The following is a 13727-nucleotide window of genomic DNA, read 5'->3' as shown; positions in this document are numbered from 1 at the left end:
ATGTCTGGACAAGCTGAGATTTCCTCCCGCACACAGGCCATGCCAGTAAGAAGCAGAGCATGTTTATTTATCCCAAGGTCACCTACCAGTTTTTAGATGAAGGGGACTGAGTGAGAGAGGTAGGGAAAGAAACTAGAAGTATACTTCCTGCAGAAGCCCACTCATGCAAATATGGGCCGGGGGAAGGTCCCCTGACAAATAGAAAGTGCGTGTTATAGACCAAGATGTTGTTAATGAGGGAATGTTTTGGAACTTGATGTATGAAAACATTCTCCTGGGCCCTGTTTTCTATAGAAGACATTTCTACAGTCATTATTTTTTTTCCTAATTACCTTCATTAGATGAATCACCTCATTAATTTCTCACTCACAGTATAAAATTCAGGCAAGAGTGAGGATGGAGAACATAAGCTTTTCTTGAAAAAAGACAAATCCTAATCTATTCAGGAAAATATCTCTCACTTGATGTTACAGCATCAAATCCTCTGTCATGTGTTTGATTTATACCTATTCTTTTATGTCCTCACTTTTGTGTCTCTGCTTTCTTTCTTCTCCCTTTCTTTTGTTTTCTCTCAAAGCATTTATACAGTCTAGGATCACTAGAAAAATCTCTAGTTCATATATCATTTCCAATCTGTCCCTACTTAAATTTATATATCATACAAATGCCAGAAATTTTACTGGACTTGTCATGTCACCAATATTAAATTTTCTATAGCAAATGCTTCTGCAGTATGCCAAGTTCACCAGCTGGTCTCTGATGAATGCTCTCAAACCTCATGCATCATCGCTCATTCACCTACTGCTTCATTTATTCAGAAAAATATTGAGCACCTAGAATGTGCCAAAAACTACATTAGGCAGTGTGGAGTCAATATGGCTCTCAAGAGACGTGATCCTTGCTGTAAGGAGCCTACACGCTAGTGCAGAAGACAGACCAAATATAGGCAAACAGCCGTGTAAAAGAAATAATTGTCAGTTGAAATGAGAGACATTTAGTAAAAAAAGAGATTAAAAGAGAGATCACCTGGAGATGGGAATCTACTTTCAAGAGGATATCTCTAAGGCAGTAACACTTAATATGAAGAACATTCCAAATGGAGGATATGGCATCTTAAAAGTCCAAGTGCAAAAAATCTGAATCCACTCCAGCAACTGGAAGAAAATAAGTGTGAGTCACTTTTGCAAGAGGAAGTTGGTATGAGATGAAATTAGCATAATAAATAAGAGTCAGGAGAGGCAAGGGCTGGATGGTGAAGGTTTGCTTTTTATTATACAGACCAGAGCTTTTTGATAGAAATATAAAACAAGCAACAAATGAAAGTCATTTATGCACTTTAATATTTCAAATAAATTTTATTTAACTTAATACATCCCAAATAGTATCATTAAAGATGTCATAAATGTTAAATTAATCATGAGATTTTATTAATGAGGTTTTTTTGTACTTAAGTCTTCAAAATCCAGTGTGTATTTTTCACCTACAACACATCTCGATTTGGTCTAGCCACATTTCAGGTGCTCATTTGCCACATGTGGCTAGTGGCTACCGTATAGGAATGGGATATTAAGAGGTTTTAAGCAAGAGAATAATGCGATCCAAATCACAGTTTCAGATTACTTTGCTGTCCCTGGCTTCTAGAGGATCTAACTTAAAGACATCTCCTTCATGTCCTACTTTATGAGGGCTTTCTTAATTAGCTCCACCTTACTGGGAAGAGTACTAAACCAGAAGAAATGGATTAGCCTGTCATAAGCACTAAAGAAATCAAATATACATATTAGTTTAGTGGTATTAATATAGTACAATGTGCTATTTGAAAAAAAAAGTCAGGAACAAGAAAAGTAACGTTAGAATTGAAATAGAAATCATCATTCACTTCTTTCTGGGGAGAAAAAGGCTGCATGCTTTACATCTAGAATATTGCATGCAGTTATCTGGGTTATGTGGAAATCATCTCTAAGGATTTCAATCTCCAAAGATATAAAAATTTCTAATTTGCATTTTTGGTCCATCTATCTCTTTCTTAAATGAAGTGACATAAACTCTTCTTAAATCTACCTATATGTTTGGTTTGTACAATGTCTTATGGGTAATGAGTTCCATAAATTTAAATTATGCTGTGTAATGATATATCCTCTCAATTCTTCAAAAAATCACCTGCAATGCAGTCTCAAAGTGGTAGATAGTGAAGGATGTCAGACAATTTCCTAGTTCAGGTATCATAAGTTCAGATGAGAATAAATGTATTTTCCAGATGTTTGCTTTATTGATTTACTGACATTTCCTGCAGAGCAGGGTCCTCTAATGCAAACACCTCTTAGCTAAGTTGAAGGACAATACTGACCAGTGCAGCTATTTAAGTATATAGCTGATGCTAATACTTACTTCCATTCTAATGTCCGTTGTTGAAATTGAGTGATGAGCGCATAGGGATTCTAGGTGTTATTCTCCCTCCTTTTTGTTATATGTTAGCAATTTTTCATGTTAAAAAGTGAGAAAGTAATACTGCATTTTAATGTTTTCTTGATAGTCCTAAGAAATTTTATGTTCTATGTGAGGAGGTTTGATTTCCTTGTCACCGTCGTGCTTGTTTATGATTCTACTGAGGTCTCAGTGATACGCCCTTATTAAGGGTGGGTGAAAATAATCAATGTGATCTCTATAACATGACCTTTCCATTCCTGAGCTCGTCCTTGGGCTTGATATCATTAAGCAATCCTAATGATTTTCCCATTAGTTTTTTGCTTTTGTTTTGTTCAAATAATCTTTTATTATTGACATTGAAGTACCTTACAAGAATATGTTCAAATTCTTTTTGACCTACCAAATTCCAGTTTAAACTTGACTCAGAACACTTTGTGAATTTTCTTGGGTGAATTACATTACTTTTCAATTTTAGAACTTAGCTTTTCTCCTCTTTTAGAGTGTGAATCTTTCGTTACTGTTTCTCTTTGTGTAAACTTTAACCTTTAGATCCATAATTTAGGATCCAATTTAGGATTATACTATTTTAAGCAGTCTTTGTATTATTTTACACTTTTAAGATATTTCCTTTCCCAATTCAAAGCTACTCTTTGCGAAACTTGCTTTTTTAACAACCCAGATGCTTTTTTTCCCCTTCAGCTTGAAGGCACATAATCGTATAGTAGTGCTGTAATCACTGTTACATATATTTCCTATATCAGTCTTTGTTAATTTTATTAATGAGTACATTTCCTTTCATTATAGATTCTAAAACTAACTACTGCAAGTAGGCCTTCATGTAATATTTTTTAAAAGTTCATCCTTTATCATCTTGCAGATGAATTTCATCTGTATAGATAATTAAAATAATAATTTAATATAAAATATAGTTATATCTTGAGATTATTGAATAATTTCTTTTCAGTTTAATGTATTGTACTTAGTTTAACATGCATAATTTTTTTAAACAGCTCTAGTAGATACGAATAGATATTAATATCTAAAGTAAAAATAAATCGTGTAGATTATTAAACTTGCTAGAATTTTAAATATTATTCATAACTTTGTTAATCAAGAGAGTATCTAATAATGTAAATAAATCCAAATATATTCTGAAATAAGAATAAATAACTGCCAGTACTCTCCTCCCTGGTCACTTGAGGCTTCATTTTAAAAGCCAGTTATACTGGTTTGTCACGATTTGTCTTTTTTTTTTTTCAATTTTTTTGGTGAGGAAGATTGGCCCTGAGATAACATCTGTTGCCAATCTTCCTTTTTTTCTTCCCCAAAGCCCCAGTACACAGTTGTATATCCTAGTTGTAAACCCCTCTCGTTCCTCTATGTGGGTTGCTGCCTCAGCATGGCTTGATCAGTGGTGTGTAGGTCCACGCCCAGATTCTAAACCTGCGAACCCCAGGCTGACAAAGTGGAACACATAAACTTTACCACTGTGCCACTGGCCTGGCCGCTGTCTTGTATTTTATCTTACCACATTTGTCCTCTTCAGTGCTTCCTCAATGACATGTGCGTACATGTGCACACACGCAAGTGCAAAAATATACATGTATCAATGGTACCTATTTTGGGTTTTTTTGTTGTTGTTGTTGTTGTTTTGAGGAAGATTAGCCCTGAGCTAACATCTGCTGCCAATCCCCCTCTTTTGTTTTGCTGAGGCAGACTGGCCCTGAGCTCACATCAGTGCCCATCTTCTTCTACTTTATGTGTGGGATGCCTACCACAGCATGGCTTGCCAAGTGGTGCTGTGTCCGCACTGGGGATCCGAACAGGGGAACCCCAGGCCGCCAAAGTGGAATGTGTGCACTTAACCAGTGCACCACCGGGCTGGCCTCCCTAGTTTGTTTTTTAGGCTCAGGCATTCAATAGATATATATTTTTGACTGATGAAATTTAAATTCAAAAATTCCAAAAGAAATTAGGAACTAGCCTTTTTATATGGACAGTATATATTGTGGAGGTAGACTCTGTGAATATCCAATGCATAAAACACACACACACGAAATGATTCTAACAGCTTAAGCAGAATATATTTTTAGATTACTCTGAACTGATAATATCATTGCTATCAAAAGGATTTCAGGCCAACTCAACATTAAATTTTTATTTGTTTGCTTTTTCACATCTTGCTTCCAATTTTGTGTTATAACTCTATATTAACTTTACCATTTTATTCCTAACTCATGCTCCAAAATGCATTGCTGATCATATTTATAGTAATGGGTATTCTGTGGAATTGTAGCTTTTAGAGGAAACAAACTGGTAAATCTTAGGCAATCTTAAATTGTTTTCACAGTAAAGCAAAATGACTTGATAGAGTCTGCGAGAGATACAGGCTAGGTGAACATCAATTATCCTATTAGCTGTGTAGCAACTATAAAAAGTGTACATTTGGTATGTTTCCTTGCATATGTGAAATGGGAGCAGCAAGACTACTTGTAAGCTTTTTCAGAGTCAAAATATCTTTATAGAAAGGGCACCACGGTTTGGAGACAGATAGCAGTTTTCATCTTGACTGTTCCACTTACTACTAGCTTGTGTGACCTTTAGCAACAGATTTCAACTTACCAATTGTCAATTTCCTTTTCTTTTAAAAAGGGACAATAACCCAGACATTGTATGTTCTTGAGAGGACTCATGTATATTACGTGTTACAGTTCCTAGCGCACACCTATATTCTGTTAATGGCATCTATTATTGTTGTAATAAAGATTACAGAAGGAGAGGAATGTGAGCACAGGTACATACTCCAAGTAAGTTTGTAAATTATCTGTTTTCTTTGGTTTATATGCACTTATTTATAGTAGCTAACTTTTATTAAACAGATGTCATTATATTACTCTTAATGTCAGATGAAATAATTTGAAATTTGGAGACAAAAAAACTATATTACGTATTTTTTATTCAGATAGCAATATTATGTAATATTCAAAACCTCCACATATTCAGGACTCAGATCAGGCAGCAATTAAACAGCAAGTGTAAATAATGAAATTGCTCTTTTTTATTCCTTTTGGTTACTATTTTTTACATAATCTGCTAGTGTTTTTTCTTTTTGTTTATTCTAAGCACACTTACGTTTTATTAATCTTAAATGAGAAAAAAACAAGGGTGTGTTTTTTCAAGTATTGATGTTGTCGTTGTTGGAAGGAAAATCTTAAAGGCAATAGAATATTTTGTCAGGAGTATAGATTTATTTATAAAATGTATCTGCTGGAAATTGAGTTGTTTCTACTTTCCCCTATCCCTCTGAGAGAGCTTAGAAAAAGGAATTGTTTGCTTAAACAGGAAAAGACTGAAAGAGAGCCACATTAAATCACATGTGGTAAATTAATTGGTCCAGAAAAACTTCGATATACTTCAACTGTTTTTCTTCTCTATATTGCTTCCTTCTGGTTCTTTTTTGTATAAAGTGAAAGGAAGTATTTAAATAAGTTCTGTTGTAATTTAGTTAAAATATTTTTATGGCCTTCAATTGTAAAATAATATTTCAAAAATGAAGAAAACTCTAAAATCCTTTGACATAGAGTTCTGTGCTTTCTGATATAGACTTGATTTACTTACCACTCTAGTGTCATTCCTCACTATTGTCCCTTTCATTTATCTCTCCTTAGGCAAGTTTGAACCAGTGGGTGTTTATACATTTCAAGATCCCATTTTATTTTAAGTGAGACATTTAGGAATGAGAAGAGAAGGCCCCAGCCAGAAGCCCAGTCAAATTAGAAGACCAGAATTCATATATTTGCATTGGGGATGTGAAATCCCAAACTTGTCTTGTGTATTACTTCCCTTATCTAGTTGTAACAGGAGTAGATTAGTGTCAAATCCCTTTAGATTCCTAAAGGTGTAGATTCCAGGAGCAAAGGATTAAGAAGTGAAGCAAAACCCAAAAAACTAAATAGATGGGTGGTATTATTTATTGAGTATGTTTTGGATTTTAAATGCTCTGAAACTAGATCAATAAAATCATATCAATCTAATTTACAAAAAATAGTTGCTAAGAAACATAGGATAAGCATTTGGTCTCAGATTCAAGCAAATTATGTCTCTCTAGCGTTCAACTATGGTTCTGACTCAGTGGTTCCTGTACAAAAAGAACAGATGCCAAAGGTGGAGTAGTCATGACCTGAAAATTAAAGCTTTGAAAATTTAAGTTCATATGCAGAGCACTAACAGAGCAAAGCATACACACAGAAAATCATGAAATGCACACTAATCAAATCTTAATAAGTGGGGAATATTAGTATAGATGCACATGACTCTCTGTGTTATTTTTTTTTTCCTACAGGAAAAAGTCAAGCATTTACAGAAGGCCTTTGCTTCAAGAGTAGATAAATCCACACAGACTGAACTTCTAGGCTACGATGTAAGTAGCTATATAAAACCTTTTTTATCTTCTTTATTTGTATTCAGACCTCCACAGCTTATTTACCTCTGCTGCTGCTATGTCCATGCATTGATTTAATAGGATTTCCTGGTGCACCGTTCATCTTTTGCTCTTAAATAATCCCCAAATACTTCTGGAACTGAACAAGGTAATTATAGGCATCAACTAGCATACCAATGTCTTATTAATTTTTTTAAACCAACATCTCTAATACAGTCTTTGAATTAGTGAATTTGAAGACATGTGGAAGATACATGCTAGAATACCAGGACAATTTATTTTTAAGGAAGTACTAATTTATTTATTAACAGTTGAATGGAGTTATTAAGCTTGCAGTCACCGAAGGCCAAGCACATGATTTTTCCATTGTGGCACATAGAAGAAAAAACAACTTTGTAGAGAAATTTGCAATAATATTTCAGCTCTTGGGCTTCAGAGCAGGCTGCAGAAAGTAATTTAATTGGAAGTTAGCATTTTTTCTTAGGATGAAATACTTGTTGAATTGTCAAAATAGGATTGTAAAACATGCTTTAATACAAGATTGCTTCTGGACGACTTTTGGATAACTTTGATTCAAATACCTACCTTAAACGAGCTATGAAATTTTCATTGTGCCTAAGTTCATGACTTTAAATTTCCTTTTGATGAAAAAATAAAGGAATTAGCTTCTTTATCTTGTACTTAACATTTGTGAGGACTCCCTCTTCTTTTTAAAAACTTTTCTTGATATTTTATCACTTTCTTGACAAATGTAAATAGAATAGAGATCATTTTAGAGATCATTTTAAGTTGTTTTATGAAGGTGTATAATGATAAAATGTATGTTTATCTATAGGTTCTCGTGATATAAATATGAATGTTATTTTTGTGTTGCCTTGCAAAGTAGATTAATATACTTTATATAAAGCTACTTGTCTCTTTTAGGAAACAAAGTTTTGAATTCTATCAGAAATTGTTTCCAGATGTTTATATACATTATTTTTTAGCTTAAAAAGCATTAAAAGCTATGCTTTTCTTTTGAATTTTTCTGTTACACTCATTTTAATGTGTGTTTATTCTGGATACCTAAATATTCCAATACCAACATTGTGACTAATACTTCCTGAATATCAATGTTATATATTATTTAAATGACATTAATGCTTCATATTTTTTTAAAAGAAATGATTTTTATTAAGTTCAAAGATATTTTACCGCAAGTATTTCAATATTGATATCTTTTGGGGGAATCTTTTTTTCTGTTTAAAAATTTTTCAGTACATGTTATTTGTGTATCAGTCCCTAGGATATAAACCCAGGTTGTATTTTACAAATAATAATCTATGTATTTTTAAATCAGCAAGGCACAGAACTGTCCAACAAGTAATAAATCCACAGTTCCCATTAAATCTTATTCAAACACAACAAAATCATATAACATACAAGCTACAAGTTAGCTCTGAATCCACCTACTTCCAAACCCAAATTTACTTTCAAATAAATTAGCTAAGTTCCAGAAAAGTGAAGTCACTTGCTCACTACCACATGATCTTTGTGGAAGTCTAGTCTATTATTAAAAGTAAGGTATTTTTAAAACAAGGAAAAGGGAAAACACTTATGCATTTGGATTCAAATATTCCATTTTACTCAACTTAGGGAAATGCTGTTTGGGAGACTGAATTCTAAATTTCTAAATGGCTGACTGTACATATAGAATGTAAGAGATCTATAGCACTGTCAGTGACTGCTGTGAAAAGTGGGTGCTGAGAAATGAACGGTGCCTGTGGGGAGACAACGAGGCTGTAGCTCCCAGCAGCCTCTTATGTACTGGCCTCTTTATGCCCCATAATATTCTTGTTTCTACAAAATTTCCTATATCAAACTATTTAGTTCTCTAAATGTGTAAATAAACCTAAAAAATAAAGCCATGCACATAGTTAATCCTTATTAAATCTTCCTTGTTCGTAGCTTCTTTTCATATATGATAGTGAGAGCTTAACATGTTTTACTGGATTGAATTAAGGTTAAAGAATAATAATTTATTGGTGGTAAGTCCTTAAAGGATCCTCTTGTACAAGTGTCCGTTATGATTTGGGTTGTCATTAGCATGGAATAATACTCTGCTCTGAAGATTTCATGTTTCATACTAGTGATGTGGTCTAGGCCATAATCATCAGAATCAGCAACCTAATTAAGAAGATATGCATATCAAACCTTACTCCAGTAATTAGATGGAACTGTAGTAATAAACTTTAGGGTGTTTTGTATGGAAAACACTGGGGTGGGAAGTATTTTAAATAAATTAAAAATAAGTAAAGCATTTTAAATATGATGAATTGTGTGACTCTTTGGAATATATGATTCATCAATAGTGTGATTTTTTTCCATGACTGGGATATGTTCTATACTTTTCACTATCTATATATAAATAATTTTCCACATTTTGATATGTAATAATAATCATTTATTATCCTTTGATTTATAATATTTTTGCACATTTTTCTCAGGAAGTAGAGTCTGACATTATTTTAATTGTTCAATACCCACATATATACACTATATCTATTTATAATTTGCAGTAGTATTTGTCAGAAAAAATAAGGAAAAATCTTGTAGAAATCTTGTACGTTATGGATGATTCTTATACTCTCTTGCTTTTTTCCTAAAGTTGTCAATATTAGCCACAATTGTTCTTTACGGATCATTACAGATCATGTTTCAATGATGTGAATGTCAGAATGTAAGAGACTACAAGTATCCATTAATATAATTTCCTTGAAAAGATAACTGTTGCTACACATTTTGCTTAAGATAAGAAATAGAATCCCCAGAAGACATTAATTATAATGAGAACTCTTAAAACAAATTTCCAAAAATCCACTAGAGTCATTAAGTTCAAAGGTTTGTACAATAAACTACTTCTTTCCTACATCAGTTGTATCAGGAGACTTGAAACTAATGTTAGTGTACAATGTGCTCTGATTCCTAATGCACATGGCAAGGATTATTTGAAAAATAAATTCAGAGTGTATCAACAAGAGCTTATAAACACAATAGTTCTTGTGATGAGGGAGATTGTTAAATAAATGATGAATGTGTCTTAAGTAATCAATGCCAATTTAACCTCTTTCACCTTCCTCTGTCTACACAGGCTAGTTTATTGAAAGATCAAAGAATAATTTCTTAGGTGTCACTTGTGTTATTAAAACAGGATAGAAGATGAATAGATGTAGTCAAGTAGCAATGTTGCCGATGAGGAGATTACATTTAGAGGAAGAGAAGATTCTTCTGATGATACAAACTATATAAATAGATGCTTCAACATAACACACATGCTATCTGTAAATATTTTATAGTTTGAACTACTGCAAATAACATTTTGGTTAAAATAATTGAGAGTGAATAGCCAAAATGCTGCAGTGAAGATATCATATTCTGACACTGAGAAAATTCAGGTACTTTTATTAATTTGACATCTTTGTGGATAACTTTTTTTGTTCTTCTGGTTTCTACAGAAGATTGTCTTTTTTTTAATGTGCCTTCTCCCACCTGCTTCATTAATTCATATTTCCTTATCTTAGTTATTTCTGTTTATTTTTACAAATTAAAAAAATCATTTAAAAACTAGATGATATATTCCAAGTTTTTTTTTTAACTACAACTTTCTGTATTACATTAAGGATAACGCTCAGACAAGAACATGGATTAATAACACTTACAGGAAACATGATTATCTGCCACAAGGGCTTATTAACATATAATGGAGGAGTCACAGCTTATCCAGTGGTGACGTTCTAAGGGTACCACTCTTGAAAATCCATACCTGCATTCATTCAACAAATATTACTAAGTGCCCCCTGGAAGCCAGGCCCTGTTCTAGGTACTTGGAAAACATCCTTGAATCAAACAACAAATACTCCCTATGAAGCTTGCGTTTTGTGAAGGCATACTTCCAATAAACAATAAATATCATAGTGAATTATATAGTACATTAGGAGGTTCTAAGCGCAATGTAAAAAACAAAGCTAGCAGCGTCCAGCCCAGTTGCACAGTGGTTGAGTTTGCAGGTTCTGCTTTGGCAGCCCAGGGTTCACCGGTTTGGATCCTGGATCCCAGGTGTGGACCTATGCGCAGGTTGGCAAGCCATGCTGTGGCAGGAGTCCCACATATAAAGTAGAGGGTGATGGGCACCGATGTTGGCTCAGGGCTAATCTTCCTGGAAAAAAAAAAAAAAAACAAAAAAAAAAAGACAAAAAGAAACAAGCTAGCACAGGGGAAGGATATTTGTGAATGCAGGGGTGGGTCAGGCTGTGGTCAGAAATTTTAAAGGGAGTGATCTGGGCAGGTCTGAGGGTGAGATGTGAGACTTGAAGGAAGTGAGAGGAAAATCACATTGAGTCAGAAATGTTTTTGTGACGTGCTCCTTGAAAACTCCTCGAAGACCCTCAGTCAAATAAGAGCAAATTGCTTGGTCTTTGCTGCAGCCCTAGATAAGAATTATTGGCTTCATTTAGAGGCCATGCAGTATGAAAAGAAATGCATTCTGTACCATTAAATCCTAGAATCAATCCCAGTGAATCGAGAGACACACTTGAGGAACACAGATGAGTGAAGGGACAGCCACCTCAGGCCTATCAGATCATATTCACTTAGCATAAGCACCAGGAAGAAAGCTGGGTAGAATCAGCCATGCTGTGTAAATTACGTTTGCTTTTCTGTTACCAAGCAAGCGTTGGCCACCCAATGCGCACAGAAGCCAATACCATGGCACACTAGTCTTGGAAAGAAGGAGCAGTTTATTACACAATTGATTGATAAGGAGACAGAAGGACAGGCTCTCAACTCTGTCTCCCCGCTCCAGAATATGGAGGAAGGTTTAAGGCATCAGGGAGGGTGAGCTGTGTGTGGAAGCACTGGCAGGAAGAGTTTGGGATCGGTAGATCAAAATTTTCTCTTCTGCACACATTCCTGGCTAGCTCGCTGCCCCTGAAAAATAGCTTTTAAACATCCCATTGTTAAGATGAAGTCAATTATGGGAGGTTACCAGGAAAAGTACAGTCAACAAGGGTAAAGTTTTGATGCAGATTTCAGTTGATGCCTTCTCCATTGGTAAGAGTTTCTAGAGATTTAGAGTCATCCTTCTCTTCCTGGTACAGAGGGTGACACCCTGACAAATGGAGATTTCCCTTATAAATATAAATGTTTCTTACAAAAGGGTAACTTTTAGTTAGTTTTCAGAACTTCTCCTGTGTCTGCAGTTTCTTAAAAATAACTAGCTCAAGATAATCCTATGCCAGAGGCATATTTTGGGGCGTCAAATTCTGCTCCCCTTCACTAGCTTATATCTTCTGTCAGTTAAAGAACTGGTAATTTTAAAGCGAAAAAGACATTAAAATATTAGATTATTAATGTTTCAAAATAAAGATGTAAAGTGTTTTTATAGCTCATAAATAATAGTAGAAAGCTCAAGAAAAAAAAGTTCCATAAATGTTTGGCTTCATACAAAACAGGCAAAGGAATAGGAATTTTCAGAATATTGCATTACAGAAAGCTTCCTAAAAGAGAGCCACATGTAACATTAACCTTGTGCTTTGTAAAGTGAGAATACCAAGAAATTATACTCTGACGTGATGCCACATTGTTAAGATGGTAATTAGAATTTTAAATTTATAAAGCTGAATTACTATAGAGAAAGTTTATACCAAAAGAGTGTAATTTACAATTCAGAGTACTGAAAGAGTCAAAGTTCTTTACATATCAGAATTACTTCAGATTTGTCATTATTTTATGGTTTTTCTGCTAATAAGTGCACTTATAGATTTGGATTTAAGCCATCAAATTAAAGGAAAATTTGTTAAGGTATAGTCTAATACAGAGTAATTTTCAGAAAGAAAACTAAACAGGTTCATCATTTTCTTACAGTGTGAAAGTATAACTTAAAAATTGATGAATTTTTTATTTTGTAAACCTGTGAAAAGACTAATGTAGAATTGGAAATATAGTGTTTTTCAACTTTTCAGATGATAATAAATACTTAATATTGTTCCAAAAATGCTACTTAGAAGTCTCTTAATATATGGGTAAGTTGCTACAAACCCTAATTGAGTCTGAAAGGATTAACTTTTCTTCTTTGAGAGAACATCAGTAATGATTTACTATTGGGGCTTAAGAAATATGAAACTAAAAGGAACTTAATGTAAATCATAAAAATATATGAAAATTACTTGGTGTGCATGTATGTATTTTCTACTCTTTTAAAAATGTTTTTCCTCCATCTTGGTTTTTTAGTCTGTTAAAACATATAGACACTGAATAATTATCTATAAATGTAATACATGTACATAAACATATATATTTACATTTTTGGCATTTCAAATATAATGAATATTATTTTACTTTAACTTAATAAATGTTTTTATTTCATTATTTAAATGACTGAATGTTATTCAATCATGTAAACAGTTTAAGCATTTTTCACATTTCTTTTTAAGTTTTTTTTAAAGTCTTTTAAAGAACAGCGTTACCATATGGGACAATCCCCTATAGAGGGGAATTTTGAAAACTCTAACAAAATTGTATATGGTTTTATCCTCCATCCAGCAATGCTAGCTCTAGAAGTCTATCTGGAACATACCCATTCATATATACCAAATATCATCTCCACGAGATTTTCCTTTATGGACATTATTTGTAATAGCTAAAGATGAGAAACAATGCTAATGTCCATCAATGTGGGGCTGTTTGATAACGGCTCATTCTCAAAATGGAGGGTTGTAAAGCCGAAAAAGAGGAAACATCGGTGTTCTGAGATGGGGTAATCTCTAGACTCTATTAGTAAGTGAAACAATCAAGATGTGAAAGAGTTACGTAGTATTTCATT

The 13727-nt window shown here is 33.6% G+C and overlaps 1 protein-coding gene across 1 annotated transcript in view; it reads left to right on the top strand.

Annotated features, from left to right (window-relative positions):
• The window catches only part of CCSER1 (coiled-coil serine rich protein 1), a 673696-nt gene that overhangs the window by 646854 nt on the left and 13115 nt on the right, over positions 1 to 13727 (top strand). The window contains exon 9 of the mRNA XM_046655670.1: positions 6770 to 6847. Within this exon, the coding sequence (XP_046511626.1) occupies positions 6770 to 6847 (78 nt within the window). The remainder of the gene's footprint in view (positions 1 to 6769; positions 6848 to 13727) is intronic.

The sequence above is a fragment of the Equus quagga genome, chromosome 3, assembly GCF_021613505.1.
Source record: "Equus quagga isolate Etosha38 chromosome 3, UCLA_HA_Equagga_1.0, whole genome shotgun sequence".
NCBI classification, from domain to species: Eukaryota; Metazoa; Chordata; class Mammalia; order Perissodactyla; family Equidae; genus Equus; species Equus quagga.
The sequence above is the reverse complement of the archived record's forward strand: the minus strand, read 5'-3'. Positions and strand labels throughout refer to the sequence as shown.